This window comes from Perca flavescens, chromosome 3 (assembly GCF_004354835.1).
Source record: "Perca flavescens isolate YP-PL-M2 chromosome 3, PFLA_1.0, whole genome shotgun sequence".
Classification (NCBI taxonomy): Eukaryota; Metazoa; Chordata; class Actinopteri; order Perciformes; family Percidae; genus Perca; species Perca flavescens.
In genome coordinates this window covers 40595437-40622631 of record NC_041333.1, presented here as the reverse complement: position 1 = coordinate 40622631, position 27195 = coordinate 40595437, and the positions used below count along the sequence as shown (strand labels likewise).

Sequence of the window (27195 nt, the reverse complement as noted above, 5' to 3'; positions counted from 1 at the left end):
CAGCGTTTTCTGTCTCCTGGTCCAGGTGTCTCCTGGTGATCCTGACAGCCCCTCCAGCAGCTCTCGGGGTAAGTTCACCTTTTGGTTTCTGTTCCACTGGGCTTTTATTGTGAAGGGGAACGGTTTCCTGTCTGCACACTAGGGCTGGGATTACATACAAGCGTCGACACAAATAATTTGTGTCGACGCGTCACTAAATAAAATAAAATCAATAAAACTTGCGTGCAAATTAATGAATGTAAAGCGGAACTACTGTAATGTGGAACTACTGTTAGGTACGCGGGTTCTAGGGACACCTGTTCTGTAGCCCCGCCTTAGCTCTGAAGCTAGCCGAGCTCTCCGCCTCATGCAGATAGGGCTGCCACCTCTTAGTCGATTAGTCGACTAATCGCTCGTTTTAGTCTTAGTCGACTAAGATTTCTTTAGTCGATTAGTCATTTTTTATGCTTATTCATGCTTAATTACTCATTTCCAAGAAACTTCTGAGCACATTTCTGGTAAACACAAGATTTAAAGTGGTGCTTTTGCAGGATTAATTGTGGAGAAACTCAGTTTTACAGATGGTTAATTAACTACATTTATATTGTGCTTTTCTAGTCTTAACCACCTCTCAAAGCTCACAGCTCTGTCAATTAAATCAACTAATCGATTAGTCGACAAAATCCTATAAGTGTTAGTCGACTAAGGAGTTCTTTAGTCGAGGACAGCCCTACATGCAGGTTTCTGTCAGGTCTATGGTCGGTCCAGTGAGTGAGTCAGAGATAGCAGCACGAAAAGACGAGCCTGGCGAATGGTGGCGACCCCCGAGAGTTCCCTGCCGGCATCCTTACATGTCATGACATGTCATTTAGCTGACCCTTTACAATTGTTATATATATCGGAGGTCACACGCCTCTGGAGCAACTAGGGGTTAAGTGTCTTGCTCAGGGACACATTGGTTGATGTATCGCAGTGGGAATTGAACCAGGGTCTCCCACACCAAAGGCATGTGTGATATCCACTGCAGCTAGAGGAGACCCCACTTATCTACAGCTAGAGGAGACCCCACCTATCTACAGCTAGAGGAGACCCCACCTATCTACAGCTAGAGGAGACCCCACCTATCTACAGCTAGAGGAGACCCCACCTATCTACAGCTAGGGGAGACTCCACCTATCTACAGCTAGAGGAGACCCCACCTATCTACAGCTAGGGGAGACCCCACCTATCTACAGCTAGGGGAGACCCCACTTATCTACAGCTAGAGGAGACTCCACCTATCTACAGCTAGAGGAGACTCCACCTATCTACAGCTAGGGGAGACCCCACCTATCTACAGCTAGAGGAGACCCCACCTATCTACAGCTAGAGGAGACCCCACCTATCTACAGCTAGAGGAGACTCCACCTATCTACAGCTAGAGGAGACCCCACTTATCTACAGCTAGAGGAGACCCCACATATCTACAGCTAGAGGAGACCCCACCTATCTACAGCTAGGGGAGACCCCACCTATCTACAGCTAGGGGAGACCCCACTTATCTACAGCTAGAGGAGACTCCACCTATCTACAGCTAGGGGAGACTCCACCTATCTACAGCTAGAGGAGACCCCACTTATCTACAGCTAGAGGAGACCCCACCTATCTACAGCTAGGGCCGAGGCTGCATATTATTAGTAGTGCCACTTCCCACTTGTCTCGAGGCAGGAGCGAGGGAATAAAACAGAACATAATAATAATAAAAATAAAGGGGAAATTACAATGTTTTCACTCTGAATTACACACACACATGCTCAGTACCTCTACATGTACTAATGGAGAGCTGTCAGAGTGGGGTGGGCTGCACATGGAAAGGCGCCCCATTCAATGCAGCAGGCTGTGAGAAAGTGGACATGGATCTGGTGGGCAGAAAAAGTTGTTGTTTGGCAGCACTTTCAGTCAAAAGAAGACCATTCAAGTCCAGCTACATGTTCAATCTGTTCAATGCTGATTGGTCCGGTGGTGGCGAGGACCCTAAACTAAACTAACTAAAGCAAAGGAAGGACAGTCCCTGTTTACTTCATTCATGAGTTTACTGGGTTCATGGACTGAGGATGGGAGGAGGAGTCAGCACAATCTCAACCAGGGGATTCAGCCAAAACCCCAAAAATCTGGATTCGGTGCATCCCTACTTCAAATTATTCAAACTGGGGTACAAATGCAATATGATGATATGATGGTGTCTGACCATTAAGAGCTTTGCAGGTCAGGAGAAGGATTTTAAATTCAATTCTGGATTTAACAGTAGAAAATATAGGAGAAATATGATCTCATTTCCTGGTTTAATCTGGATCAACTGGAGAGTTTAAAGACAGGATGTGCCTAATTTTTTGCGATGTTACGCAGTGAAAAAAGGCTGTTCTGGAAGATTGTTTTATGTGGGCTTTTATACAGGATATATCCTCATAAAAGATAACTTTATCAAAGACAAAGATAAGTGTAGCTATATCGTTGGAAAATGAGCTTCGGAGGTGTTTCTCTGGATTTGGTGCATCCCTACAAACAACGCCTGGGAGCATTTTTTTGGGGGAGGACAGTCTCCTTTTACAACTCTTAAAGATGCTCGATCCCCGGCTGAGATGAATCAGTGGCGGTGTCTAATTCTGCATACTTCCGTCAGTCCACTGCTAACAGTCACTGACCACTTCCTGCCGTAGTGGCCACTGTCGATGGTTAGTGTTGTCCCAAAATGAACACTTGACGAAAATCTTCTAAACTGACCTTTGTTGATCTGAAATGAAGACGGCCTATTTCTCTCTCGTCAAATGTTTTCAGAAACACGTTTCGGTGAACTATCGTAATACAATATGAGATCGTATTCTGAACGAGCCGCCCATTAAGCTCTGTTGAAATCCGGGAGAAGGCAGACCCACGTGACACGTTCGTCCAATCAGCTGCCGGTCGACCTCCCTGGTCCCTCCCGTTTCCACTTCGTAGTCCAGATGGCGCCCGTTTAGTGCGAGTAGGCTCCATCGTTCTGAACTTTTTGACCATTTTTAGGGGCTCATCTGGGAACTTTCAGTGCTCTGACTTTTAGCGTTATATCTACACTATATACTAGGGCTGCTTGATTATGGAAAACAATATAATTATGTGATTATTTCGGTCAATATTGAAATCACGATAATTTAATATTTTTAATTTAATTTATTCTGGAAAGATTATTACAATTATTGAACTTAAACAAAGTTAAATAAATCAACAGTAAAAAAAAAAACACAATCAACTGTGAACTTTGCCGTAATACTTGTCCTATTTAAACTTTATTTTTTCAGTCAGAACACGAGAGAGAAAATAAGAGTTTACTTGCAAAACGTAATGAGCAAAATAATAGTTTTCTCCATTATTCTGTTTTTGTGATCATTGGGAGCCGAAATCATAATCACGAAGTCAGTGCACTGAAAGTACCAGGATGGCAAAAAGTTTAGTGTTGAACGATGGACCCTACTCGCACTAAACGGGCGCCATCTGGACTGCGAAGAGGAAAGGGGGAGGGGCCAGGGACGTCGACCGGCAGCTGATTGGACGAGCGCGTCACGTGGGTTTGGCTTCTCCCGGATTTCACAACAGAGCAGGGGCGGATCTAGAAAAAATATTTATGGGGTGGCGAGAGGGGGGGCAGGAATTTTTGAGGGGTGGCAACATATGGCAGACGTGTATATACTGAATTTAATCAGTTATCACAGTTTGATGAGAAATAGTGTGTACACACTACAAAAGGGGACAGGCTGCCATTTACAAACTCATACAGACACACTTAATCTCATGCAATCAGTGTCCTGCATTAGAGGTGACCATGCAATGTGATCTCACCTAACAGGAGATATAGAAGTATGATAGAAGTATATTAGGAATAAGTGACCATCCAATGTGATCTCACTTAATAGGAGATATAGAAGTATGATAGAAGTATATTAGGAATAAGTGACCATACAATGTGATGTCACTTAATAGGAGATATAGAAGTATGATAGAAGTATATTAGGAATAAGTGACCATACAATGTGATCTCACTTAATAGGAGATATAGAAGTATGATAGAAGTATATTAGGAATAAGTGACCATCCAATGTGATCTCACTTAATAGGAGATATAGAAGTATGATAGAAGTATATTAGGAATAAGTGACCATACAATGTGATCTCACTTAATAGGAGATATAGAAGTATGATAGAAGTATATTAGGAATAAGTGACCATCCAATGTGATCTCACTTAATAGGAGATATAGAAGTATGATAGAAGTATATTAGGAATAAGTGACCATACAATGTGATCTCACTTAATAGGAGATATAGAAGTATGATAGAAGTATATTAGGAATAAGTGACCATACAATGTGATCTCACTTAATAGGAGATATAGAAGTATGATAGAAGTATATTAGGAATAAGTGACCATACAATGTGATCTCACTTAATAGGAGATATAGAAGTATGATAGAAGTAAGGGGCTTTATCACAGGACAGGCATTAAGGTAAGACCCAGGTGATGAGTGGCAGATGTGTGAGAGGGGAAGCAAACAGTTGCAGTGGGACATTGGAGATTCGCGCTCGTAAATGGTCAAATTGGCCGTAACTTTTAATTTGTTGCTACAACTGGGGTGGCAGCAGGGGTGGCAAGGCTTTCTTTTAGGGGGGGCATTTGCCACCCTATGCCACACCGGTAGATCTGCCTCTGCTTCCTGCCTTGTGTTTTCCCTCCACCCTGATGTGTTTCACCTGTTCCTGAGTCCTCTTGTCACCTGTCTCTTGTTTCTCCTCGTTACCTCTTGTATTTAGGCTCTGTGTTGTCTTTGTCTAGTGTCAGATTATTGTAGTGTTTTGGGTGTTTGTGTGTGCTTGCCTTTGCAGCAGAGCATAATGAGCGGCTCGTTCAGAATCCGATATCATATTGTACTAAAATACTTCAGCGAAACATGTTTCTGAAAACATTATAAGCGAGAAATAGGCCGTGCAGTTGCTGAATCTGTCTGTTTTTTTGATCGACAAAGGTCAGTTTAATAGATTTTTGTCAGATGCGTTTTAACACAAGTGTTCATTTTGGGACAACACAAACCATCGAAAGTGGCCACTACGGCAGGAAGTGGTCAGTGACCTGATGGAAGTATGCAGAATTAGACACAGCTTGAGTCTTTCTGTCACTTCTTCAGTTTCCTCCACACTCCCCTTTTGCGAGCGCTGTGAAATGAATGAATGAAATTCCCGCGGTGCGAAGGTGCGCAAGCGTGGAGCAGATCGCGCAGTGTCGTAATCGTCATCTGCGCTCGCGCGAACATCTTGCGCATGTCGGATCGTGCAGGCAGCACAGATCGCAGTACCCACAGCTGGAAACAAATGACCTATGGGGCCGTTTTTTGGGGGGGCGAAAAGCCTCGAATGTGTCAGGGACTGTTGATGGATGAACACAGGATGCAACTTTTTCTCTTCAGTCTCTCCGTCCCCCCGTTGAGGTCGCCAGGTTCACTCCGTGGGCCAATCAGCTGCTCCGCTATCTGCCAAGCCAATCAGTGTCCCAGATGGAGGGATGATGGGAGGACGGCTGGATGATAGTGGGAGCGCCCGATGGAGTGAAGATGGAGGACGAAAGGGAGGATGGTTGCGAGTGCAGAGACGTCCAGGGCAGAGTCGTGACAGCAGATAGAGCGATAGCCACATTCCTGCCGCTGATAGCCACGCCTGACTGCTAACCTGGTTTACACAACGCTGCAGGAATGTGGCTGCTACAACAAACTCGCCGTCTGGGGCCCACAGAGAAAAAAAAACACAGTGTACCAACAGGGACGCTCGGTGTGGGACATGTGAAGGGGGGACGGACGGGGGTCCTGTCGGACAGCGGCACCTCAGTTGTTGTGTCTGACGTACGCCCACAGCAAGATGAACTCAAATACCTCTTTAGTTTTCAACCTGGACCCTATTTTCCCATGCATTTGTGTCTAAATGACAGATGCGAACAAAAATCTTTGAAATTGGTCCAGTATTAAGCAACAACCTTCAGTTTGCGTCCACTGAATCACCAAACTCCACCAGACTCCATGTAAATAATCAGGACTTTTAGCGTGTATAGAGCCAGCATATCTCCACCAGACTCCATGTAAATAATCAGGACTTTTAGCGTGTATAGAGCCAGCATATCTCCACCAGACTCCATGTAAATAATCAGGACTTTTAGCGTGTATAGAGCCAGCATATCTCCACCAGACTCCATGTAAATAATCAGGACTTTTAGCATGTATAGAGCCAGCATATCTCCACCAGACTCCATGTAAATAATCAGGACTTTTAGCGTGTATAGAGCCAGCATATCTCCACCAGACTCCATGTAAATAATCAGGACTTTTAGCGTGTATAGAGCCAGCATATCTCCACCAGACTCCATGTAAATAATCAGTACTTTTAGCGTATATAGAACCAGCATATCTCCACCAGACTCCATGTAAATAATCAGTACTTTTAGCGTGTATAGAGCCAGCATATCTCCACCAGACTCCATGTAAATAATCAGGACTTTTAGCGTGTATAGAGCCAGCATATCTCCACCAGACTCCATGTAAATAATCAGGACTTTTAGCATGTATAGAGCCAGCATATCTCCACCAGACTCCATGTAAATAATCAGGACTTTTTAGCGTGTATAGAGCCAGCATATCTCCACCAGACTCCATGTAAATAATCAGGACTTTTAGCGTGTATAGAGCCAGCATATCTCCACCAGACTCCATGTAAATAATCAGTACTTTTAGCGTATATAGAACCAGCATATCTCCACCAGACTCCATGTAAATAATCAGTACTTTTAGCGTGTATAGAGCCAGCATATCTCCACCAGACTCCATGTAAATAATCAGTACTTTTAGCGTGTATAGAGCCAGCATATCTCCACCAGACTCCATGTAAATAATTAGGACTTTTAGCGTGTATAGAGCCAGCATATCTCCACCAGACTCCATGTAAATAATTAGGACTTTTAGCGTGTATAGAGCCAGCATATCTCCACCAGACTCCATGTAAATAATCAGGACTTTTAAGCGTGTATAGAGCCAGCATATCTCCACCAGACTCCATGTAAATAATCAGTACTTTTTAGCGTGTATAGAGCCAGCATATCTCCACCAGACTCCATGTAAATAATTAGGACTTTTAAGCGTGTATAGAGCCAGCATATCTCCACCAGACTCCATGTAAATAATCAGTACTTTTAGCGTGTATAGAGCCAGCATATCTCCACCAGACTCCATGTAAATAATCAGGACTTTTAGCGTATATAGAGCCAGCATATCTCCACCAGACTCCATGTAAATAATCAGTACTTTTAGCGTATTTAGAACCAGCATATTTCCACCAGACTCCATGTAAATAATCAGTATTTTTAGCGTTTATAGAGCCAGCATATCTCCACATGTAAATGGGTGAGTTAAGGGTTTATTTCAACCAAACCAGAGTGGTGATTGTTGGAACAGTGGAAAGATGAACCAAGATGGCTTTTGGTAGTTTTATTTAGTTTCCGTCCACTTTGAATGAAGTGTGTTTTACGATGATAAAAGTCCTCATTATTTACATGGAGTCTGGTGGAGATATGCTGGCTCTATACACGCTAAAAGTCCTGATTATTTACATGGAGTCTGGTGGAAATATGCTGGCTCTATACACGCTAAAAGTCCTGATTATTTACATGGAGTCTGGTGGAGATATGCTGGCTCTATACACGCTAAAAGTCCTGATTATTTACATGGAGTCTGGTGGAGATATGCTGGCTCTATACACGCTAAAAGTCCTGATTATTTACATGGAGTCTGGTGGAGATATGCTGACTCTATACATGCTAAAAGTCCTGATTATTTACATGGAGTCTGGTGGAGATATGCTGGCTCTATACATGCTAAAAGTCCTGATTATTTACATGGAGTCTGGTGGAGATATGCTGGCTCTATACATGCTAAAAGTCCTGATTATTTACATGGAGTCTGGTGGAGATATGCTGGCTCTATACACGCTAAAAGTCCTGATTATTTACATGGAGTCTGGTGGAGATATGCTGGCTCTATACATGCTAAAAGTCCTGATTATTTACATGGAGTCTGGTGGAGATATGCTGGCTCTACACACGCTAAAAGTCCTAATTATTTACATGGAGTCTGGTGGAGTTTGGTGATGGTGATTTCGGGTTTCATGTTAAACTAAAAGGATCTTACTCTATAACTAAAAGCTCTATCTCTGTAGGGATCCATCCCATAATGTTGTCAGACACTTAGAATAATAATCTGAGCCTGTCAGCGGCAAAAAACAGAAGTTTTAGTGGACGCAAACTGACATTTTATTGAATTTAACGTTACATACCAGCTAGTTTCTCGCTTAATACGGGACCGATTTCAAAGATTATTGTTTATATCTGTCACTTAGACACAAAAACGTGGAAACTAAGCTCCAGGTTGAATAAGAAAATGAGAAAACGTACATGCTTTATCATACAGTTAACATGAAAAACACACGTGTTTTGGCTCAGCTGCAGCAGTCTCCATTTCATTGTTGAAGTTGAGTTTGAAGATCTGATGGTTTGATTCATATCTGATGAACATCTGTGCTCATTCAGACTGTTCAAAGAGTGTGTGGATCAGTAGAAATGGATGCATGATTGTCACTGACGTTATCTGACACACGTGCACACACACACACACTCACAGACACACACACACACACACACACAGTCAGCTGTCTGCTTCCTGAGAATCTCAGAGATGCTTGTCTGTCTCTGTTTACATTCCTCACTGTCTGCACACAGAGAATACACCGTAAAATACAAACACACTGCTGGAGAAAATACACCCACGAACACCAAACACACTGTGCTGGACCGGGCCGGCCCGGTCCATGGGCAGGATAGGCAAATGCTAGGTGGCGCCGGGAGTACACATGACTATCTTTTAAGACAAGTTCAAGGAAAAAAACTCCAAAAACATTGGAAAGAGCACAAAATAAGTCACAAAAAACATGAAATCAACCTTGTTTTAACCTTCCTGGTATCCTCAGGGTCAAATCTGACCCATTTTCAAAACTTTTCTACATCAGAAATGTGGGTTTCTTTCAACCAAATTTTAAAACAAATGCCCTAAAACGCTGTTCACAAGTTAAATACATGATCAGTTCACTACTTTAATTGAATTTGGGTGTTTTATAGAATTTTATAGCAAGTAAAGAAAAATTGGTAAAAGAACATTTGAAAAACGTAAGAAAGAAATGTCAAAAAACTTGAAAAAAAAGTGAAAAAAACTTAAAAAAAGCAGAAACATATTGACAGAAATGCTGAAAAAAGTGACAAAAGTGACAAAAGTGTCGAAGAAGACGACCAAAACGTACATTTTGACCCTATCTTGCGCCCGGTGCAGCGCTGCACATCAGTCGACGCGTCAACGTGTCTTTGCTAGTCCAGCGCCCACATCATTTAAACAGCAAATGCACCTGCACCCATCTGTGGCCCATGGGCGTGCTGGTCTTACAGCGAGGTGTGTTCAGGTGCATTCTGGGAGTATTGCTATCTTGAGGCAGCGGGAAGTGATCGCACCATTGACCAACAAAAACCTGGTCTAAAGTCAATAACGCAGCATTTCATTGTTATTTTAACAGCAAATTAGTAAAATGCTCCTATAGGCTCGTGCACAGTGCGCGCACACTATGCTTGTTACACACACAGGGACGCACACTATGCTTGTTACACACACAGGGACGCACACTATGCTTGTTACACACACAGGGACGCACACTATGCTTGTTACACACACAGGGACGCACACTATGCTTGTTACACACACAGGGACGCACAGCAGCACACACACATGCAGAAGATTACAAATAAAAATATTACGGTGCAAATCCTCCATCATAACAGCAATGCTCCAAGGTCCAAACGCTCCTGGCTTTTAAAGGGAATGGGAGATGATCTCTGATTGGTTGATTGCATGTTACGCCCAAAACACCCCTCTGATTAATGAAGACACTAAGTACAGCCCTTTAGGACCATGAGTCCGGCGCACAGACCCTTTTTTACCGCCGTCAAACTAACAGAAGTGGATTTGGACACGCCCTAAACACACCTGCACCAGGCGCTCCAGGTTAAGAAAGGGGGGTGCTTACTGTTGAGCTCTATTGGGTCTAAAGACATTGACGTAGCTGTTGATGACCCTCTATGCTGATGATGCAATGATGTAACGCTGTTTGTGTTTTCTGCCGGTTTCCAGGGCGATCTGACGGAGCCGTGCGCCGGTCGGGACTGCTCCACCTGTCAGTGTTTCCCAGCCAAAGGAGCGAGGGTGAGACTCCGCCCACTCACACACACACACACACACACACACACACACACACACACACACACACACACACACACACACACACACACACACGCGCAGCAGCCAATCAAATCGTCACAGCTGCAGACAGACGGCTTCTTCTGTTAGCAGACCTGTGATACCTTCACTGTCGGATGGTAAACCACGCACACGCACACGCACACGCACAGTATTAATGAGCTGCCCGATGGAGGAGTGTGTTGTTTTAAATTAGAAGCTGTTTACCTTAAAGGGAGTCAGCAGATTCACACACACACACACACACACACACACACACAGACAGAGAGTCTGTCTGTTGCTAACCAACTTAGCAGCCATAGCAGGTATCCTATGCACTGTTTCTGCACGGAAGAACTTTTCTCATACTCCAAAATGAATCAAATGCATGACAACATATCGTTATTAAATCATTATTTATTTTATTAAAAGTTAAAGGAACACGCCGACTTATTGGGACTTTGTCTTATTCCCCGTATCCCCCAGAGTTAGATAAGTCCATACACACCCTTCTCATCTCCGTGGGTGTCCTAACTCTGTCTGACGCACCCACCGCTAGCCTAGCTTAGCACAGATCCTGGAGGTAACCGGCTCCATCTAGCCTAGCTTAGCACAGATCCTGGAGGTAACCTGGCTCCATCTAGCCTACTGCTCCCAATAAGTGACAAAACAACACCAACATGTTCTTATTTCCATGTTGTGATTTGTAGAGTCACAGCGTGTACTAATAACTAGGTCACAATGACCCACAGCCATCTACTAACCCTAAACATACTGGGGACTATATTCTCAGAAGGGCGAAGCACTGCAACTCTCTGCTCCTTGGGCGGAGTGATATGCCTGCAGCACCTGAGAAGCCCACAGCAAGGAGTAGCAGTGCTTCGCCCTTCTGAGAATATAGTTCCCAGTATGTTTAGGGTTAGTAGATGGCTGTGGGTCATGTGACCTTGTTATCAGTACACGCAGTGACTCTACAAATCACAACATGGAAATAGGAACATGTTGGCGTTGTTTTGTCGACCGTGTGCGATGACCACCACGCGGCGCCCGCAAGAAGCACGAAAGCCGATTTCAGAGGCACCGAAGCGAGGCACTGCGACCTGCGTCGACGCACGGTCCGGGAGGAGTGTTTGGTCCAGATGTTTACGCGTGTGTTTGTGTCGCTGCGCTCAAGAACTTCTGTAATGTTCTGCATCACGCGATTCAGGAGCCAATCAAACGGCACGACAAAGCGTCAGCTGATCGAGTAAACAACATGTATCCGTCGTCCAGACCACAAACATCAACTGACCTCCAGTGTGTGTGTGTGTGTGTGTGTGTGTGTGTGTGTGTTTGTACAGCTGGGGGCAGCAGACAGGGCAGAGAGGATTGTGGGAAGGCGTCTGTCTCAGTGATTTCACAGCTCAGTGCTTTCAGAGAAAGACGGACAGAGAGCGGACTAACAGAGATCACAGCTGTCACATCTCATCACACACACACACACACACACACACACACACACACACACACACACACACACACACACACACACACACACACACAGAGAACCAGAGAAATCAGCAGGTTGATATTGATCATTTTAACAGTTTATCTTGGAGCTGATAGATTTTAAAACGTGTGTATCAGCTGATAAATGGTTTATAACACACTATCACTTATACCTGAGCAGGTGTGAGGACATTCAGAAGTATATTCTCATGAGCGGGTTTGTATGATATCCTATCTTAACGTGACCGTTAAGTTCAGCGATCTTTACGGTTACATTTAGCCGCCAAAAGGTTCAACCCAAGTTGCTCCTTATGGCGGCATCGCCACCATCGGTGTGTGTGTGTGTGTGTGAATGTGTATGTTAATGTATGTGTGTTAATGTGTGTGTGTGTGTGTTTCAGTGTAATCTGATGTCTGCTGATTTAAAGGCACATTCCAACTGATTTAACATCCTGACTGTCTGAGCTGCTGTTCAAACACTACTGTGTGTGTGTGTGTGTGTGTGTGTGTGTGTGTGTGTGTTGTTGTTGTTGTTGTGTCACACTGCCCCCCTGTGGTCAGATAACAACATTGCACGTCACAGACAACATCTGTATATTCACCACGAAGTTAAAGGGAGTTTTTCCTCGCTACTGTTGCTATCTGAGTGTGGTCTAGACCCAGTCTATCCATAGAGGGTCCTGAGATCTCCTGTTATGATTCAACACTACAAATGGAATTGAATAGAATAAACGGATAATGAGGGTCAGAAAAAGCTCTAAACCAGCGGATAACGGCTGTGCAATGGAGCGGAATTTGAATCATGATTATGATTTTGGCTCCTAATTATACCAAATAATAACAATAATGGAGAAAAAAATGATTATTTTGCACGTTGCTTTTTGCAGGTAAACTCTTATTTTGTCTCGTGTTCTGAATGAAAAAAACTTTCAAACTGGAGAAGTATGAAGGGACATACCACAGGTGAAGGTGTGTTTTCCCTCCATCGCCAGGTTGAGGGTTATTGGTTGCCAGGTTGAGGGTTATTGGTTGCCAGGTTGAGGGTTATTGGTTGCCAGGTTGTTGGAGACCCCTGCTTTAGCGTTTAGCTAAGCAAAGTGTCATTTCATTGTTAAAACACGATAAAACTTGTGTGATGTCATCTCGTTAAATGTGAATATTTTTCTAGTTTCTTCTCTCCTCTGGGACAGGAAACTAAATCCTCCTTTCTTTCATCCTTTCTCCTTCTTTCCTTCCTTACTTTTTTCCATCCTACTATGCTTTCCTACTCTACCTCTCGTATTTCCTTTCATCTTCTCTCCTTACCCTCCTTATATTCTGTCTTTTTCCATCCTTCATTGATTCTTTCTTATTCCTTCCCTTATCCCTTCCTTCCTTTTTCTTTCCATCCTTGCCTCCTTTCTCTTCGTTTCCTTCCCTACCTTCTTCCCTACTTACCTCCTTTCTTCTTTCCTTCCCTCCTTACTCCTTACTCTTAACTTTCTCACCTTTTAAGTTCAATAATTGCAACATCTTTTCCAAAAGTCAATAAGTAACCTAATCTTAAAGTGCCCATATTATGCTCATTTTCAGGATCATAATTGTATTTTGAGGTTGTACCAGAATAGGTTGACATGGTTTTATTTTCAAAAAACACCATATTGTTGTTGTACTGCACATTGCTGCAGCTCCTCTTTTCACCCTGTGTTCAGCTCTCTGTTTTAGCTACAGAGTGAGACCTCTCACTGCTGTAACATCTTTGCTGTCGCACATGTTCAGTAGCTAGCTAAGGACTACATGCTCAGTAGCTAGGTAAGACTACATGCTCAGTAGCTAGGTAAGACTACATGCTCAGTAGCTAGGTAAGACTACATGCTCAGTAGCTAGGTAAAGACTACATGCTCAGTAGCTAGGTAAGACTACATGCTCAGTAGCTAGGTAAGACTACATGCTCAGTAGCTAGGTAAGGACTACATGCTCAGTAGCTAGGTAAGACTACATGCTCAGTAGCTAGGTAAGGACTACATGCTCAGTAGCTAGGTAAGACTACATGCTCAGTAGCTAGGTAAGACTACATGCTCAGTAGCTAGGTAAGACTACATGCTCAGTAGCTAGGTAAGACTACATGCTCAGTAGCTAGGTAAGACTACATGCTCAGTAGCTAGGTAAGACTACATGCTCAGTAGCTAGGTAAGACTACATGCTCAGTAGCTCAGTAGGTAAGACTACATGCTCAGTAGCTAGGTAAGACTACATGCTCAGTGCTAAGACACATGCTCAGTAGCTAGGTAAGGACTACATGCTCAGTAGCTAGGTAAGGACTACATGCTCAGTAGCTAGGTAAGACTACATGCTCAGTAGCTAGGTAAGGACTACATGCTCAGTAGCTAGGTAAGACTACACATGCTCAGTTCAGTAGCTCAGTAGCTAAGGACTACATGCTCAGTAGCTAGGTAAGGACTACATGCTCAGTAGCTAGGTAAGGACTACATGCTCAGTAGCTAGGTAAGACTACATGTTCAGTAGCTAGGTAAGGACTACATGCTCAGTAGCTAGGTAAGGACTACATGCTCAGTAGCTAGGTAAAGACCACACAGTATGTAAGGACTACATGCTCAGTAGCTAGCTAAGACTACATGCTCAGTAGCTAGGTAAGGACTACATGCTCAGTAGCTAGGTAAGGACTACATGCTCAGTAGCTAGGTAAGACTACATGCTCACTAGCTAGGTAAGGACTACATGCTCAGTAGCTAGGTAAGGACTACATGCTCAGTAGCTAGGTAAGGACTACATGCTCAGTAGCTAGGTAAGACTACATGCTCAGTAGCTAGGTAAGACTACATGCTCAGTAGCTAGGTAAGACTACATGCTCAGTAGCTAGGTAAGACTACATGCTCAGTAGCTAGGTAAGGACTACATGCTCAGTAGCTAGGTAAAGACTACATGCTCAGTAGCTAGGTAAGACTACATGCGCTTGCTGGCTGTTTCTCTAACTGCAGTTAGTAGCCGGGAGACTTCTTCTAAACGAGGGCACACTTCCAACTTTGTGTGGAATACCTGCAGAACAGGGACATGGAAGTAGTTCTTTTGTAGATTAGGGGGAACTTGTGTGTGTTGTAGCAGTGTTTGGCCATTGAGAACGAGCTAGCGTGCTAACGATTAGCCCCCTAGGCCCCTCGTTTCGGCTAGTGCCGTAGAAAGCCGTGCAGATTTTGACCAGCTCACCCGGAGACTGAAGGCAGGACACATTCAGAAACCAGATCTCACTCAGAACACCATGGATGGGTTTTTTTCAAAGTTTGTATGCGTGTGGAAGCACCAGAGACACAAAATAACACCCCAAATCCCAGAAAAAGTGATTTATTTTTTCATAATATGGGCACTTTAATCGTGATAATGATTTTTTTTTTTTTCATAATCGAGCAGCCCTCTACTCCAGCTCTAACAGTGTTGTCTATGCTCTGCAGGGCGCTCCCTACATTCTGTCTTTTTCCCTTCCTTCTCTTTTTCTATCCTTTATTGATTCTTTCTTATTCCTTCCCTTATCCCTTCCTTTCTTATTCTGTCCATCCTTGCCTCCTTTCTCTTCGTTTCCTTCCCTACCTTCTTCCCTACTTACCTCCTTTCTTCTTTCCTTCCCTCCTTAATCCTTACTCCTAACTTTCTCACCTTTTAAGTTCAATAATTGCAACATCTTTTCCAAAAGTCAATAAGTAATCCTGTCACATTAACCTGATTTCATGGCCGGGTTGGCTCAGTGGTTAGAGTAGGCGCACATATACTAAGAGTGTTTATGCCTCGACGCAGAGGTCTAGGGTTCGAATTCGACCTGTGACGATATCCTGCATGTCTTCCTCTCCCCTTTCTCACCTAGCTGTCCTGTCAAAATAAAGGTGGAAAAGCCCCCCCCAAAAAATATTTGTATCTGATTTCAATACTGATTGAAAATTATTGTGATAATGATTTTTTTTCTTCCATAATCGAGCAGCCCTCTACTCTGGCTCTTAACAGTGTTATCTCTGTTCTGCAGGGCCCTCCCGGTCCTCTGGGGCGGCAGGGCCCTCAGGGGCCCCCGGGCTTCCCGGGACCCCAGGGGCCCTCGGGGGAGAAGGGCCACCGAGGAGACGAGGGGCCGACAGGACCTCGAGGACTGAAAGGAGACTCGGTGAATAAACACGATTGGGTTCTGTTTAATTCTGTCCAGAAGACGCGATGGCCGATCTGTTTCTCGCTGTTAAAATGATCCAAGTTTAGTTTGAGTTTGTTGACGTTTGTCTGACCAATCGCAGGTCTTGCTGTCTGTGACTCAACTTCAGTTTCACACCGTTTGTTGTTTCAGGGAAGTGTTGGCGTTCCTGGTTTTCCCGGTTTGGAAGGAGTCCCGGTAAGAAGCCCCGCCCTCTCGGCCTCTTCCGCTGCTCTGATTGGCCCAGGCGTAGTGAAAGGACTGTGTGCATGTGTGCTTGTGTGTTCAGGGTCACCCGGGTCCGGCCGGTGGTCCTGGTTTTCCAGGTCTGGACGGATGTAACGGAACCAGAGGAGAGAGAGGAGAGCCTGGGTATCCTGGAAGACCTGGACCTGATGGAGATCCGGTCAGAGCCACCGATCACTCAATAACAAACACACACACACACACACACACACACACACACACAGACAGACACACACACATCACACACAGACACACACACACACCCACACACACACCCAGACATAGAAAACACACACACACACACACACACACACACACACAGACATACACACATCACACACAGACACACACACACACACACACCCAGACATAGAGACACACAGACACACACACACACACACACACACACACACACACACACATCACACACACACACACACACACACACACACACCCAGACATAGAGACACACACACACACACACAGACATACACACATCACACACAGACACACACACCCACACACACACCCAGACATAGAGACACACACACACACACACACACACACACACACATACACATACACACAGAGACACACAAACACACACACACACACATACACACACACACAGACATTGAGACACACACACACACACACACAGACATACACACACACACACACACAGACACACACACACACACACACACACACACACACACACACACACACACGCAGACATACACACACAGACACACACACACACACACACACATACACACAGACACACACACACACACAGACATTGAGACACACACACACAGACATACACACACACACACACACACACACACACACACACACACACACACACACACACACACAGACACACACAAACAAACACACACACACACACACAGACACACAAACACACACAGACACTCCACACACACAGACACACACACATCTCAAACACAGCTCAAACACACACAAACACACATGCACACACACACAGACACACTCCACACATACACAGACACACACACACACATACAGACACACACACATCTCAAACACACACAAACACACACACACACACACACAGACACACTCCACACACACACACACACACACACACACACATACTCACAGACACACATCACACACACACACACACACACACACACATCACACACACAGACACACACAAACCAAACACACACACACACACACTCACAGACACACAAACACACACAGACACACTACACACACACAGACACACACACATCTCAAACACACACAAACACACACACACACACACACACACACACACAGACACACTCCACACACACACACAGACACACACACACACACACACACATACACACAGACACACATCACACATACACACACACACACACACACACACACAGAATTATTTAGGTTTTAGCTTCAGCTTTTAGACATAATAATGATTAAGAGTTCTTACTGTTTATCCACAAGACTCTGTGGGAATTTGGGTTGATTTTAGAACACAAACTCATCAGACTTTAGAGTTAAACACCTTTTAATAAACGTCCTTAAACATGGATGCGATCGTCGGCCTTTTCGTCGGTGTCTTCGTACAATAAATCCATAATCCATAAACCATGTTAGGTTATGTTCAGTATCTCTACGTCCCTTCGAGCTAGCATCACTGTGATCGTTGAGCGTGAATGCTAACACAAGGCTCTTTCCAGAAGGGTCTCCTGTGTGCTTTTTAATCCAGCCTGAAACTCCAGTGGCTTTTCGGAGACTTTGCACAATAATTCCACAACAATAAGTCCACATCTGTTCGTCTATAACAGGGTTGAGGTTATCAGGGGCGTAGCCCTAATTTCCAAATCATATATCAATAGCCCAAATTTGGTGGCCTCTGGTACATTCTAATGCCAGTATTCCATCATATACACTGATCTTAATTATGGCATATTTACATGAGTTTTGTTTTTTGAATTTTTATTATATATTATATTATATATGAGTTGAACGACCAGCTGTCACAACCTGAGTAATGTGCATGCCGCCTACTTATGGTGCGTTCACATCAACTCAGACGTGTAAGTGTGAAAACTCTGAAAAGTGCAGGGGGCATGTCCCCTGCGTACCCTGGGCCTGATGCGCCCTTGGAGGTAGGGTTGCACGATATTGACAAAATGTAATATTGCCATATCGATATTAATTTCGATATTTTTAAACATATGTAAAATTACAAAAGTTATGGGAAAACGCATCAAAATAGATTCATAACAAATTAAACAAGTGTTCTTACAACACAAGGTTTATTTCAATTCACGGTCATATTGGACTGGTTCAACATGAATATATAAATAAGGACCATGTCTACAGAACAGGACATGTTCTACTGGTTGGACAGTATAAAATATATAAATAAGGACCATGTCTACAGGACAGGACATGTTCTACTGGTTGGACAGTATCAAATATATAAATAAGGACCATGTCTACAGGACAGGACATGTTCTACTGGTTGGACAGTATCAAATATATAAATAAGGACCATGTCTACAGGACAGGACATGTTCTACTGGTTGGACAGTATCAAATATATAAATAAGGACCATGTCTACAGGACAGGACATGTTCTACTGGTTGGACAGTATAAAATATATAAATAAGGACCATGTCTACAGAACAGGACATGTTCTACTGGTTGGACAGTATCAAATATATAAATAAGGACCATGTCTACAGGACAGGACATGTTCTACTGGTTGGACAGTATAAAATATATAAATAAGGACCATGTCTACAGGACAGGACATGTTCTACTGGTTGGACAGTATAACATATATAAATAAAGAGAACAGGACACAGTTCCGTTTTGTTGTCTCAATTTCTTCACTCACACTGTCACTCTGTCGAAATAAGCACACACGTCAGATGGTACGCTCCATAGGGTTTGTCATGTAGTGGATCCGTGCGCTGACGTGCACTACCATGTGCACGTGGCACGGTAACTGGCCAATGAAACATGATCATTATAGCGTTTCAATCGAGCTCTAAATCAAACCTAACTAAGCCACACAGCAGCCAATGGATGGGACGCAGTGCTCCACAAAATAATCAAAATATTGCATGCTTATTTCGACACTTTGGATATATTGCGATAACGATATTAAGCCGATATATCTTGCACCCCTACTTGGAGTTATACTAGCATGTTTACACAAAGAAACCAGGCAACCACAGTCTTACATTCACCACTGCTAACTGTGTTTCATTCTGCAGGGTTTTCCTGGACTGAAGGGATTTCCAGGAGAGCAAGTGCTCTCCTTCATCCCGTACCCTGGAATGCCTGTAAGTATACTTGTACTGTAAGTACACCTGTGCTGTACACCACCTGACTTGCATATAGATGTTTAATGACAGAGTATTGTAATGTTTTAGTTCATCAATGTGGAGACACTTTTAGATATTCTACTGTATACTACTGGGTAGTTGAGTAGTACTTCCCAGGGCTGTAGTACTCAAGTCCGGTCTCGAGTCCCCTATTTTGAAGACTTGCCTTGTTTTTGTCTGCTATTTCGGAATCAGTTGTACATTAGGAGTGTCAAAAATGTCTCGACTGCCTTTGGACTTGGTCTTGACTTGGTCTCTACTGCCTTTGGACTTGGTCTTGACTTGGTCTCTACTGCCTTTGGACTTGGTCTTGATTTGGTCTCTACTGCCTTTGGACTTAGTCTTGACTTGGTCTCTACTGCCTTTGGACTTGGTCTTGATTTGGTCTCTACTGCCTTTGGACTTAGTCTTGACTTGGTCTCTACTGCCTTTGGACTTGGGCTTTACTTGGTCTCTACTGCCTTTGGACTTGGTCTTTACTTGGTCTCTACTGCCTTTGGACTTGGACTTGAAACCTGTAGTGGGCGCTCTATAGAGAAACCTGTAGGGGGGTGGGGCTCTATAGAGAAACCTATAGGGGGGGTCTATAGAGAAACCTGTAGGGGAGCTCTATAGAGAAACCTGTAGGGGGGGGGGGCTCTATAGAGAAACCTGTAGGGGGGGCTCTATAGAGAAACCTGTAGGGGAGCTCTATAGAGAAACCTGTGGGGGGGCTCTATAGAGAAACCTGTAGGGGAGCTCTATTTTTACTGGAGATAAAACCGAGATCACTTTTGGCTCTGGTGCACAGAGATCACTTTTGGCTCAATACTCAAACGCTTAAAAACCAAAACATAGCGGTGGAGTTGGAGCCTAATTGTTGTAGCTCTATTCTCTACAGCAGGCCACAGATTATGGGATGTTTTGACGCCCTGAAAGTTTGTTTTTCTGGTGCTCCTCTCCGTAAAAGAATACATTTACAAATATAGTTATTTACTGTATATGCTGATGACACGCTGGTGTTTGTGTTTCAGGGAGACGTCGGGCCCAGTGGATTTCCTGGCCGGCAGGTGAGAGGTCTTTTAATTCATTACATATTCTTTGACACCTGAAGTTATTTTGCATACCAACATTTTACTTTCAAAACATAACAGTTTCCAAATCTGAAGAACAAAATCTGCTTATTGAGGCATTTCAAGATTTTTTAATTAAAAATGAACACCTTTTAGATGCTTTTTCTGACATTTGTATCCCTTTCTTCAACACTTTTGATGCTTTTTTCTATGTTTTTGTCGCTTTTTTAAAAACGTTTTTGAGTTATTACCACTAGATTTACACTTATTTTTAGAATTCATGGACAATAATCCTCATTTGTAGGAAATTATACCTAATTTTTTTGTTAAAAAAACAGAAATGATGAAATATTTAGACTAATATTAGAGGAACGTATGTTGATGGATAATCAGAGACTTCAAAGTTTAGTCAGAATACAGTTTTCAACTCTTTTGAAATGCTAAAACTTTAATAAAACATCCAAAATTCAATAAATGTAGGGATTATGAATTGTACATGCAAAGAGCATTCTACTGAATCCATCTAATTTTTGGGTAATTTTTATTTAAAAAAAAAAATATATATATATATATATATATATATATATATATAATATATTATATATTATATATATATATTATATATATATTTCTGATTTTGAAATTTTGAAAACCCAAGACCCGAGGACAACATGAGGGTATTGACAAAATCTGCCAGTGCTGTCAGAATATTTCAACCTGGTTATTAGTGCAGATGAATTTCATGCATAATGGGTACTTTTACTTTTGTGTGTACTATAACTGAGGGTTTTTTTTGTCTGCAGGGTGAAAACGGTCTCCCCGGTCCAATGGGAGTTCTGGGTCCTCCAGGACAGGACGGGACCAACGTGAGTCACAGCAAACACACACCCCATTAACATTTATATATAATGTGTATATATATATATATACATATATTAGCGATGCACCGATAGACCGGCCGGTGACCGGAATTGGCCGGTTTTCACGTGCTCGGCCATGACTTGCGACCGGCAGGTCAGTCTGACATATGGCGATTTCATGCCGTCAACGCTACAGTTAATTGACAACAGAAGTTATAGAGTTACAGTTCTCAAGGACACACGCTCACACGGACGCCACAGCACGCTCTCTTCTTCCTTTCTCTCAACTTCTCCGCCGTGTGTGGCGCGTAGCCGCTCGCGGTGTGAAGCGCGTGTCGGCGCTGTTCTCCCACATGTAGGGAACCTCGTGGATTAACCTGCAACATGTCAGCTGTTTGGACTTTCTTCAGCGTGTGGTCAGAAGATAACAAGTTTACAATATGCAACACCTGCGAGGAGACAGTAGGACGTGGAGGGACCACACCAACAACCTGAATCACAATTTGTTTTGCTGGATATTGGATGTGAAAAGAAGGAAATGGTCCTAACATTGCTCTTAGATGTGTGTGAATGTCCCACACCAGGAGTCATTTATATAGTTATATTTCATAGTGATCCATTATCTGTTCAACACAAAATAAATATGTGTGTGTGCTCTAAAGTGGTTAGAAAAAATCGGAATCGGCTAAAATCGGTATCGGCCGGCCTAACTCAAAGAAAATCTGAAATCGGAATCGGCCTAGAAAGTTGTAATCGGTGCATATATATATATATACAGTATATATATATATATAATAATAACCATTTTAAGAGTTTTCTCTGGGTCTAAAACACATATTGTTCATATTTAAGTTCTACACAGTTACGGTAACATACAGGTAAAGTCCAAACTAACCTGTGTTCATACTGTATGTGTACCTGTGTGTCTCTACAGGGTTTCCCTGGTCTGCCCGGCTTCAGGGGTTCACCTGTAAGTATTAGGAGAACATTTACTCAAGTACTACTAGACATACTTGTACTTTACTTGAGTATTTTGCTTTTTCTGTTACTTTTATACTTTATACTCCACTCCATCTCAGAAAGAAATGTACTTTTTACTGCACTACATTTATAAAACACTTATCAGACGGATGATTATAGATTATAGATCATAGTGTTTGTACCTGTTGATAGATAAGTAATAAGTATTAACGGGCCTGTGTTGGTGTGTTTGTGTTTTAGGGAGAAAAAGGTCGATCTCTGACGGGACAGAAAGGAGACGAGGTACAAATACTCACATTAAAACATTATATTCTGGTTTCATTCTGGCTATTCACTGACATCACAACTTTTAGTTTTTTCTGGGTCAAAATTTAAAAAGAAAACTTATTTTTTTCGACACTTTTGTCTCTTTTCCTGATGTTTTTTGTCAGTTTTTCCGACATTTCTGAAGCTTTTCCGACGTTTTTGTAGCTTTATTTGATATTTTTGTGGGGTTTTTTTCCATCATTTTTGTCACTTTTTTCAACATTCCTTTATCATTTTCTGTTTTCTTCATCCCGCTCCGGCCAAATTCATGACCATTACCGCCCGCACCCGCAACGTGTGCGTTACACTCCCACCTACACCCGCAATGTGTATGTCCACTCAGGAAACGGGTGTCTGTGTCCCGGGAGGGTTTAAACTAAACCACAACCTTTGTCCTAATCTTAACTAGTCGTTTTGGTGTCTGAACTTAACTGTCTTTTCCGCATGACGCTGCTCACTTTTTGTCGGCTAAACTCAACTGGACATGAACACCTGTTTCCTGGGTGAAAGTCTTGTGTTTTCTCCTTAACTTCTTCCAGGACATGAACACCTGTTTCCTGGGTGAAAGTCTTGTGTTTTCTCCTTAACTTCTTCAGGACATGAACACCTGTTTCCTGGGTGAAAGTCTTGTGTTTTCTCCTTAACTTCTTCCAGGACATGAACACCTGTTTCCTGGGTGAAAGTCTTGTGTTTTCTCCTTAACTTCTTCCAGGACATGAACACCTGTTTCCTGGGTGAAAGTCTTGTGTTTTCTCCTTAACTTCTTCCAGGACATGAACACCTGTTTCCTGGGTGAAAGTCTTGTGTTTTCTCCTTAACTTCTTCAGGACATGAACACCTGTTTCCTGGGTGAAAGTCTTGTGTTTTCTCCTTAACTTCTTCAGGACATGAACACCTGTTTCCTGGGTGAAAGTCTTGTGTTTTCTCCTTAACTTCTTCAGGACATGAACACCTGTTTCCTGGGTGAAAGTCTTGTGTTTTCTCCTTAACTTCTTCAGGACATGAACACCTGTTTCTTGGGTGAAAGTCTTGTGTTTTCTCCTTAACTTCTTCAGGACATGAACACCTGTTTCCTGGGTGAAAGTCTTGTGTTTTCTCCTTAACTTCTTCAGGACATGAACACCTGTTTCCTGGGTGAAAGTCTTGTGTTTTCTCCTTAACTTCTTCCAGGACATGAACACCTGTTTCCTGGGTGAAAGTCTTGTGTTTTCTCCTTAACTTCTTCAGGACATGATCACCTGTTTCCTGGGTGAAAGTCTTGTGTTTTCTCCTTAACTTCTTCAGGACATGAACACCTGTTTCCTGGGTGAAAGTCTTGTGTTTTCTCCTTAACTTCTTCCAGGACATGAACACCTGTTTCCTGGGTGAAAGTCTTGTGTTTTCTCTTTAACTTCTTCAGGACATGAACACCTGTTTCCTGGGTGAAAGTCTTGTGTTTTCTCCTTAACTTCTTCAGGACATGAACACCTGTTTCCTGGGTGAAAGTCTTGTGTTTTCTCCTTAACTTCTCCAGGACATGAACACCTGTTTCCTGGGTGAAAGTCTTGTGTTTTCTCCTTAACCTCTTCCAGGACATGAACACCTGTTTCCTGGGTGAAAGTCTTGTGTTTTCTCCTTAACTTCTTCAGGACATGAACACCTGTTTCCTGGGTGAAAGTCTTGTGTTTTCTCCTTAACTTCTCCAGGACATGAACACCTGTTTCCTGGGTGAAAGTCTTGTGTTTTCTCCTTAACCTCTTCCAGGACATGAACACCTGTTTCCTGGGTGAAAGTCTTGTGTTTTCTCCTTAACTTCTTCCAGGACATGAACACCTGTTTCCTGGGTGAAAGTCTTGTGTTTTCTCCTTAACTTCTTCAGGACATGAACACCTGTTTCCTGGGTGAACGTCTTGTGTTTTCTTCTTAACTTCTTCAGGACATGATCACCTGTTTCCTGGGTGAAAGTCTTGTGTTTTCTCCTTAACTTCTTCAGGACATGAACACCTGTTTCCTGGGTGAAAGTCTTGTGTTTTCTCCTTAACTTCTTCAGGACATGAACACCTGTTTCCTGGGTGAAAGTCTTGTGTTTTCTCCTTAACTTCTTCAGGACATGAACACCTGTTTCCTGGGTGAAAGTCTTGTTTTTTCTCCTTAACTTCTTCAGGACATGAACACCTGTTTCCTGGGTGAAAGTCTTGTGTTTTCTCCTTATGAACATGCTTTATCAGTATCAGTATTGCAGTGTTACTGTGTGTGGTCCACAGGGGGATCAGGGCCTCCAGGGGCCCCCGGGCCCGTTTGAGTACGTTGACCCACCAGAAGACCTGTACATTAAAGGAGAACAGGTGGGTGGAGCTTCAGTGTCATGTGGAATTATTTTGTGTGTTTTTTTAGAAATTATTCCCGTTTTTCTTTTAAAAGACTGTGAATTGACATGTGTATGGCAGAAGACCAGTGTTGTGATGTTGGTTTGTCTTGGTTCCTCAGGGTCCTCCAGGGCCTAAAGGTGTCTGTGGAGATGTAGGTCTGCCGGTAAGTTCAGATATCGGATCAGACCTCTGGAACATCTGGCCGAATGCTATATGCCATACTATATCTCAATTCTTTTTACTTTGGTCTTACAAATATAGATACTGTGTGTGTATGTGTGTCAGTGTGTGCGTGTGTTTGTGTCTGTGTGCATGTGTGCGTGTGTGTCTGTGTGCGTGTGTCAGTGTGTGCGTGTGTGTTCGTGTGTGCATGTGTGTCTGTGCGTGTGTGTGTGTCTCTGTGCGTGTGTTTGTGTCTGTGTGTGCATGTGTGTGTATGTGGCTGTGCATGTGTGTGTCTGTGTGTGTCAGTCTGTGTGTGCGTGTGTGTGTCGTTGTGTGCGAGTGTGTGTGCGTGTTTGTGTGTGTGTGTGTGTGTGTGTGTGGCTGTGCGTGTCGTTGTGTGCGTGCGTGTGTGTGTGCGTGTGTGTGTGTACCCTCTCCAAGACACCATTACTGAGGACAAATACATAAATCTGTGAGAATACCTGGTCACCTGATATTTTAGTCTAAGTCTTTGGTGATATTTATAACGTTGGCACTTTTCTTGCATTTTTTATGCTGTTTTTCTGACATTTTTTTTTTTTTTTTTTCAAAGTTTTTGATGCCATGATAGACTTTTTTTGGTGAACGTGTTGGTAGTGGAGGTGCTGAGGATCTGTGTTTGTGGTTTCAGGGTTTGGACGCTCTCACAGGGATTAAAGGAGAGAAAGGGATTTTGGGATTTCCTGGACCCAGGGTGAGTTACGCCGACATTAAGTCAGATCATGCACTAGTAACCCCCTGCTCCCCCTCTCATTCCCCCTGCTCTGGCGTTTCCCCCTGATACCTGTGTTATCCTGGTAGTGTATTTCTGTTGCACCAGACTAGTTTCTGTGTGCCATGTGTTTCAGGGGTTGACTGGCAGCCCTGGTAGACTCGGAGAGAAAGGATTCAAGGTGAGTCATCAAAAGCTGACACAATAATTATTCAACTTCTCACTAAATAATCAACTTCATGTCAGTTAGGTACGTTGTTTAATTATATGTACGTCATTCATTTAGAAAACCCAGATTTCCCCTGTTTAATTTATGTATTCACTACTGTGTGTCTTTGTGTGTGTGTCTGTGTGTCTGTGTGTGTGCGTGCGTGCGTGCGTGCGTGTGTGTGCGTGTGTGTGTGTGCACGTGTGTGTTCTCAGGGTATTCCAGGAAGTCCAGGTCTCCCTGGTCTGATTGGACGAGAAGGTCCTAAGGTCAGTCAGTTTGTTTATGGTGGATAACTGTAGCATGGTTGTGGCTAGAAGGGATACTGCTACGCCCGGACGTTACGTTCTAGTGTTTTAATCCAATCCCTGTAACGCTGACCCAATGTCTGTCCCCAGGGCATTATGGGAGATCCAGGTCCTAAAGGCCTCCCGCAGGACGCACACATCACATACACAGGTATGGATCACTGACTATGTTCACATGCACACTAATATTAGTATTAGTCTTAGGAGTCAGCAGAGAAGAAGTTGTGATTGGTGTAGAGCCCTCCTCAACGGTTGTGATTGGTGTAGAGCCCTCCTCCACGGTTGTGATTGGTGTAGAGCCCGCCTCAACGGTTGTGATTGGTGTAGAGCCCGCCTCAACGGTTGTGATTGGTGTAGAGCCCTCCTCAACGGTTGTGATTGGTGTAGAGCCCGCCTCAACGGTTGTGATTGGTGTAGAGCCCGCCTCAACGGTTGTGATTGGTGTAGAGCCCGCCTCAACGGTTGTGATTGGTGTAGAGCCCTCCTCAACGGTTGTGATTGGTGTAGAGCCTCCTCAACGGTTGAGATTGGTGCTTCGATTTGGAAAAATTGGAAATGGGCTTG

General features: G+C 43.4%; 1 protein-coding gene across 1 annotated transcript in view; it reads left to right on the top strand.

Moving 5' to 3' along the window:
- Positions 1–27195, top strand: part of col4a4 (collagen, type IV, alpha 4) — a 67794-nt gene that overhangs the window by 2520 nt on the left and 38079 nt on the right. Inside the window, exons 2-17 of the mRNA XM_028574066.1 lie at positions 26–68; positions 10250–10321; positions 15852–15986; positions 16161–16205; positions 16297–16413; positions 19542–19610; positions 20666–20701; positions 21508–21570; positions 22499–22534; positions 22786–22827; positions 25095–25175; positions 25318–25362; positions 26035–26097; positions 26252–26296; positions 26539–26592; positions 26722–26782. Of these exons, the coding sequence (XP_028429867.1) occupies positions 26–68; positions 10250–10321; positions 15852–15986; positions 16161–16205; positions 16297–16413; positions 19542–19610; positions 20666–20701; positions 21508–21570; positions 22499–22534; positions 22786–22827; positions 25095–25175; positions 25318–25362; positions 26035–26097; positions 26252–26296; positions 26539–26592; positions 26722–26782 (1007 nt within the window). The remainder of the gene's footprint in view (positions 1–25; positions 69–10249; positions 10322–15851; positions 15987–16160; positions 16206–16296; positions 16414–19541; positions 19611–20665; positions 20702–21507; positions 21571–22498; positions 22535–22785; positions 22828–25094; positions 25176–25317; positions 25363–26034; positions 26098–26251; positions 26297–26538; positions 26593–26721; positions 26783–27195) is intronic.